Here is a 7044-nt window from a genome sequence, read left to right as displayed (position 1 = left end):
TTTTTTTACATTCAAAGAATACCGTAAAGATGAAAGAAGCAAAGATCGATGACCTAACATGGTCTGTCTTTGAAATGAGATAATTCCTCTTGGATTTTTCTCTCATCGAAAATACTCGCTGAACGTTTAATCATAAAATACGACACCAGCTCCGAAAATAACCGCAGGTCAGCCATAATACGAGATACCGGGAATTGCCCAAGTTTACTCTGTGATCCTGCAGTTGCATTAATCATTCTTGAGGAGGAAGACGAAGAGAAGTCGGAATCGGTTCAATCCCGCGAGACCGGGATCGGGTTGAGAAGAGAAGCAACGAACGAGGGGAAACGAAAAAAAGAGCGGCGAGTTTCAGAGTGTCGCGTTACCTGGGTCGAGCACAGGTGCGGCGCTTCGAGGCTGACCAGTGTATTGAATTCCACAAAAATTCTTAACGACGCCTCGCTTTGAGCGTCGCCCAGGCCATTCTCTCTCCATCTTGGTCTCCGTTGCCGCTTGGGTGCACGGGTTTTCTCTCCTGCTCCGGCTCGTGTCGCTGGCTCTTTTGCCTCTCCTGCACCGTCTCGAAAAATTTCGAGATATACCGGCTCGGCAACGAATACCTGTCACCGAGAACGCCTGTCGTCGGGTATCGAGACTCAGTTATGAAACTTCGATTCTGACAAATACGGCGCCATTCTCCTCCATTGTCTAGGAGCTTGCGCAATTTCACCCGTATCTTTTCATCCCAGTCCACGTAATTTCGCCAACGACGGTCCTTCGAGTGTCTTCCACAATTTATACAGACACGTCGAGTTAATTGTTTAGGTTGATATTTCGACCCCTCGCGCTATGACGATTTTTTGACGCAATCGATCGATCCCAGTTATTACTTTACGACGAAGTTTTTTGAAAGCACAAAGTTGCGTATCGAAATCTCTCTGAATTCGTAACGTGACTTTCTTCTTCTTACATCTCCTTCGTCCTACATCGGCGAGAATTCGTAAAATGTTGCTAAAAACACGTCGGTAGATTGATCTAGTACGAATATAATTGGACAAGTCCTTCAAAGATTGGAACGTAATCGAGAAAGATCTTCGAGTTTAAAAACGTCTGGCGGTCGGTGTTCGGGCGAGTCCCGGAAGATCGCGAAACATCGACGGCAAAAATGCGATGCAAGGCTGCTTCCACGTTATTTTCTGACTCGACCACGCCCGACAGGACACATAAATCGTCGTTCCATTAGAGACTCGATACTTCGATCCGTGTCTCACAGCGAAAAAGCAACGAAAAAACGAGCAAACAAAGTTCGGACCTTGGGCGGTGGCCAGCGCGGCGAAGGTAGGCCACAGGCTTGGTGCGAAACGTGGCTGATTTACGTGCGAAAATGGCCAATTAACTGGCGTAATCGATGTGCCGTACGCACGAGCTCAGCTCCGGCTAGCCAGTGTCAAAGTCGCGGAAACGCTCGTGCTATTTCTCTCCGCTTGGCTTGACCCTGAAAACGTTTCGTGGCCGTGAACCTTCGGGCGTGCTTCGAGAGTCGAGGAAACGCACGACGACGACACAACCAAAAAACAACAACGAAGACGACTAAGATGCAATCGAGGAATAACGTACGAAACAACGAACTGCTCGGAGGAATTGGAGAGTAGCGGCGTTGTGCAACGATGAAAACTGGAATATCGGGAGCTTGGTCCTCCAAAATTCTTCCTTCGAGCATCAGATAGCAACGCTCCTGAATACTCGTCTGGCTTTGAACGTTGCAACATGCGTTACATCGTTATGAATTAAGTGGATAGATTGCCAATGATTGAAGAGAACGTACAATTAGACTAGAGAACTAATTAATTTACATTTGGCGTGCAATTCAATAATATAGACCGTGATCTGAAGATGAAAACTATTTCACTGTAGTGAAACATTAATAGGAGGTTTGAATCTTTTAAAAAAATTAATGGAAAAACTATGGAAACTTGTAAAGAATTTGTAGGAAGAAATATACAAAACCAGGCAAATACGTAATATACGATACGATAAAAATCTGTAGTAGCGATTATAAAGACCGTGTAAGATCCAGTGAATCGAAATTCAAAGAGTATAACGATTGTACGATGTAGTCAGGTCGAGGAAGATCATCCCCGCTGGTATTCCATCGCGGTGAAACGCGCGATACGAATACCCGCAGATGGGACCGAGCTAGAACAATAAGCTGTTGCAACACTCTTTCGAAAACGACGTTCTCTGGTATGTAAACTTTGTTTATGACGCGAGCACGAGGAAACTGGCGAATGAATACAATGCTTGGTTAACGCGAAAGTCTATGTTTCTAGAATCCCTAATTATTTCGTTAGTTAATTAACCTTTAGAGAACCGACGTCTTTTCATAAAGATGGTAGTCCTTTTCAAAAATGTTGTGCACGTCATGCAGAATTCAAAGATTTATAACAGGGTACCAAAAAGGGGCTTTGCCGGTCCTCTAAAGGTTAATGTTAATCGACGTACACTTTGCACAAGCGTAACCCAGAATTGTACCAATAAAGACTCGATACATTGGCGAGGAACGTTCGCTCAGAATACAGTATAGCAGGTTTAAACAGCTATTTAATCTGCTGATTGGTCAATCGGACCACGAGCCTGCTCGTTGAACAGATGAAACTCAGATAGCATGTGGGTACATATAGAGTAATGCTCTGTTGGCGAGAGATAAACAACACGCGGTTGCAGGTGGAGGACATGCGGGCGAGGCAGAAGCGTAATCGGCGCGACATTATCGCTTATGCAATCGAAGCTTCACGTCGATTTACGTTGCTTTCAGATCGAGGCGACCGTGGCTACGACGGCGGTAGCGGGCAGCCCGCTTTCCTGGCATATCCCAAGGCCGTCCTTGGTGGGACGAAGCGAGAGGGACAGCGAAAATGGTAGCTGGGCTCATCATCTGCACCCGAACTCACCATCCAGAGGATCAACCTCGTCGCAAGGATCCACTGCCAGTACACACGTAAGTGTGCATAGATCGATCATGTGTTTGGAGTTTAGAAGAAGCTGAGAAATGTAAATGAAAGAAACGATTTGAAGCTCAATAGCAGAAGAACTAAAAAGCGTTAAATTGGCAGTGTGTTAGTTAGAGATTAGAATAGTACAATTGAGAAATTTTTCAAATTCGATGACCGATTAATTAAATAATGAGTGTGTAATTACAGAGTGCCGCGTCGGGCACGTTACTCCTGACAGCTGCAAACCTAGCCAATCTTGCAGCGATTCACCCGCCCACGGTGACAGCGCCGAAACAAATGGATACCGCATCGGTGGCGAGCAGTACTCATTTCACTGTGGTGAACGGCCTAGGCAGACCAACAACCGTTTACAGGAAGTCCTGCTGCGCGAGAAATCAGCTTACTGTGCTCGTCTGCACGATGAGCTTCCTATTCATGATCGGTCTGCTTCTCGGGATTCTCTACATGGAAAGTAAGTACCCCCTGCAGTGATGTTAATTGATTCGAAAGCTCCGCTTCAGAATCTCTTAACAATGCTGCCTATATCAAGTGTTTTTAAGTCTGGTCTCCATCAGTCTCCGGTGCTTTTTGCTTCTGATTACAGTGAGAATTCGCGACAAGTACCACTAGGCCGATGGAAATTGTTAAATCGAATAATCGTGGATCAAATTGGACTAACGACGAGACAGAAGAGTGCAAACTACGAGAAGAATGATATCAGGGATGAATTAATATTTGCGAAGCGTTTAATGTTTAAGATTTTCTCGATCACGATCGATGAAATTATTCGTATTTATAATGTACTTTCATGTATATTATCATTTAGAGTGTTAGGACGACTCCATTAGACGTTCTCGGTCAGAGATAATGTTTCAAAGGCTGTATTGCACCATGTTTCACGTGTGGCACGTGAAAATTCAGTAATTACATTCACGTAATAAGGTAGTTTTAGTTAAGATCCTAATAGATAGCACGAACGCGATCCTAACTCCTAAAATTGAGTCATTCAATTACCTAATGAAACGACCGATTCGCTCAATTGTAGAATCTTTCTACTTGTTTTATAATTAAAGTCAGACGACGATATGTTAAAATAAAACGTACGAGTCATCATTTCACTGAATTGTTAATTTAAATTGAATTTAAATTCAAATAATTATGGAACATCAACTTTTAACTCCAATTTAATTGAACAACGCAACAAGATTGTAAAACGAAAACATTGTAAACACAAGTATTTCTTTAATTGATATTGACGGACAGTTTGGAGTAATCGACGAAATGGGAGTATAAGATAAGCGAATATGTACTAATTTTTAGGAGTCGTTATTTAATTATTACTAACAAAAAGAACGCTTGAATCAAACCTGGATTTCGAGTTCCAGGGTGTCGTGTTCCAGGGAATGTAGAAAAGCAATGAGCAGTGATCGTGTCAATCGCTGACTCGCAACTGTGATATTATTTGCGTATTAATTAATCGTCGATTCAACAAGAAAACTGTCGAACCATGAAGAAAATCAGAATGTACTTTATTTCATCCCTGTCCCTTTTATCCTCCTAATATTAATATATATTGTAAAATACTCTGTTTGTTCTTTGTTTTCCGTTCAAAAAGCAAATATGAGTAAAAAAAATATTTTGAATGAAACGCAGAAAAAAATACTTTCTAAAATTATCGAATGCATTTTTTTATCATTAGATATTTCAAGAAAATTCAATTTCAAAAAATGAAATGTATATTTCACAATTTTTTTTTAAGTAAACGCAATAATTTTTTTTAAAAATCAGAAGTTATCCAATAAAAATTAACTTTCTTTATATTGCATATCAATAAACGTTCTATCTTAATTTTAATGTCAGAAGATATTTCTAAAAATAAGAAACAAAAATTTAATTGCATGCATGATATTACTTACCTCCAAGTCCTGAAGTGTCTGGGTCCATCTGTAATTGGGCAAATCTGCTCCGTTTCCACTATTAGGCCTAAGTTTGTCTTTCTCCTTTTCATCTTCTTCCTCCTCTTCTGAGTTGTCCTCCTTTTTTTCATTATCTACAGTATCACCACTTGGACCAGGAACAGCAGGTAATTCTTTAGCAGACTTCTGCAATCAAAATCAAGTATAACTGAAAAAGGTTCAATATAACCTCTTTAACAAAGGCATTTGACAGCCACATACTTTATTGTCTATTTCTTCCTGCAACTTAACAGCCTGTTCATCAGTCAATTCAACAATCTTAGACTCTGAATTGAATTTTTCCTCCTCAGCTTTTTCTTCTCTCTTCTTCTTCTCCAATCTTTCTTTACGCCGTTTTTCTTGTTCTGCGCGTTCTGCCTTTTCACTGGCTGCTTTCTCAATAGCTGTAGCTTCATGCTTTTTGAATTTACTGGTGACAAGCTACAGACAAATATATAGATGATAATATGAATTGTAAAATCCACAAGAAGTAATAATATCAATTACTAACATAAAAACTTAGAGTCATATAAAAATGACAATTACCTTTTCTGCGGCTCCTTCCCCACCTCCTGTGTAAAAATCTGTTTTTCTCGCAAGAAAACTGAAGATTGTGTCAAGCAGCTGCGAAATAAACGATATTTCGTTAATACGTAATGTTGTAAATAAATATGTAATTTTGAAAATAACTTTGTGTGCTCCAAGTAAAACCTAACCTAAACCGGCGAAGAAACAAGACTCACCTCTTGCACACCACCTTCGTGTTGCTGGGCCATGGCCAGCAACATTCCATCGAACTTCTCCTCGTTGTTTGACATTGTTCTCCGAGATTAGAAGGAAACTTGATTCTCAATTTGTCAAATAAACCACTCAAAACTGACGTTGAAATGAGCACTTTACTATCTCACCACGTTTTAAACCAGAAACGTCTCGAATTATCGACCAAACACAACTTTAAGTGATATGCGTGGTGCCCTCTGTGTGAAACGTAGATATTATAGGATATGCATTCAATCATCTATGAATTATTTTATTCTATAGCATTATATATATATTTATACTTAAAAGTATAAAGATTATTATTTAAAAAACTTGAAATAATAAAATATGAAATTGTATTGAAGTGAATATGTCAATAAAGTAAAAATTACAAATTCGATAAACTTTAATAATTATAGAAATTGATACTTTGTTAAAAGGTTTGAAATTTAGAGATTGAAAACGAATAAATTATTTAATATCGTTATAATAATATCTATGAAAGTATTAAATAAGAACATGTTAGTTACACGAACCTGTTTGTAGTCTGTAACAAGTAATAGAATTGTGCGTACGATAAAAATTCATACATTTCGACTGGATTAACACTTTACACCACGCTTTCCGATACCTGACTATATTGAAATATTGTATAAATGCCATTCAAAATCCAATCAGTGAAATATAATTATTTCAGATGAAACAATCACAACGAATTTTTAATGTTTTAGTACTTTACCGATAAAGAAACAAAAAATATACATATATACAGACGTGTAGAATTAATGAATTATAGTGCACGATTAAAAAATTTATGTTTATTTATAAAACTTAAATTTATGTTTATTTGTAAAACTATTGTACTCAGTATCACATGTTTAAAATGATATATAATAATTTGTATTAGTGTATCTTTATATAAAATGCGCGCACAATTATTTGTGGTTAGGAAAAGATTACAGCGCCAATTGACAATGAAACGGCGAAATGTGGAAATATAATTCTCGAACGTAATCGATATTTCTCGCGATCGAGCTACAGTTAGTTCGATATAAACGTTAGTTTTGGGACAAGAAGTGCAGTGTAAGGAAGCATTCTCCAGGAATTAACAGGTAAATCTATAATTAATATCTTTTAGATTTGCATTGTTGAGTTCGCAGTGAGCATTATTTAAAGAAATTGTCACTAACTCTATACTTCAAATAATATATATAATATTTCATGTACGTCGCTAATATTGTATTACAAGTCTCCTATTAGGTACTGAATATACAGTAAGGAATGAAGTTTGGCGCGTAGATATTTACATTCATAAACATTTCTTAGAACACTTTGTTTTTCATCCGTTCTAGGTATTC

The 7044-nt window shown here is 38.5% G+C and overlaps 2 protein-coding genes across 4 annotated transcripts in view; one reads left to right on the top strand and one right to left on the bottom strand.

The window, feature by feature from the left end:
- The window catches only part of LOC122536780, a 57899-nt gene extending 53410 nt beyond the window's left edge, over positions 1–4489 (top strand). For all 3 annotated transcript variants that reach the window (XM_043669454.1, XM_043669453.1, XM_043669452.1), the window contains 3 exons: positions 2795–2977; positions 3180–3444; positions 3577–4489. In XM_043669454.1, the coding sequence (XP_043525389.1) occupies positions 2795–2977; positions 3180–3444; positions 3577–3602 (474 nt within the window). In that variant the 3' untranslated portion in view covers positions 3603–4489. The remainder of the gene's footprint in view (positions 1–2794; positions 2978–3179; positions 3445–3576) is intronic.
- Positions 1–5894, bottom strand: part of LOC122536779 (nuclear migration protein nudC) — an 83958-nt gene extending 78064 nt beyond the window's left edge. The window contains exons 1-4 of the mRNA XM_043669450.1: positions 5671–5894; positions 5474–5551; positions 5150–5368; positions 4889–5074 (exon numbers count right to left, since the gene is read on the bottom strand). Coding sequence (XP_043525385.1) covers positions 4889–5074; positions 5150–5368; positions 5474–5551; positions 5671–5745 — 558 coding nt within the window. The 5' untranslated portion in view covers positions 5746–5894. The remainder of the gene's footprint in view (positions 1–4888; positions 5075–5149; positions 5369–5473; positions 5552–5670) is intronic.
- Between the last annotated feature and the right edge of the window lie 1150 nt (positions 5895–7044).

The sequence above is a fragment of the Frieseomelitta varia genome, unplaced genomic scaffold, assembly GCF_011392965.1.
Source record: "Frieseomelitta varia isolate USP_RPSP 00005682 unplaced genomic scaffold, Fvar_1.2 scaffold_871, whole genome shotgun sequence".
NCBI lineage: Eukaryota > Metazoa > Arthropoda > Insecta > Hymenoptera > Apidae > Frieseomelitta > Frieseomelitta varia.
The sequence above is the reverse complement of the archived record's forward strand: the minus strand, read 5'-3'. Positions and strand labels throughout refer to the sequence as shown.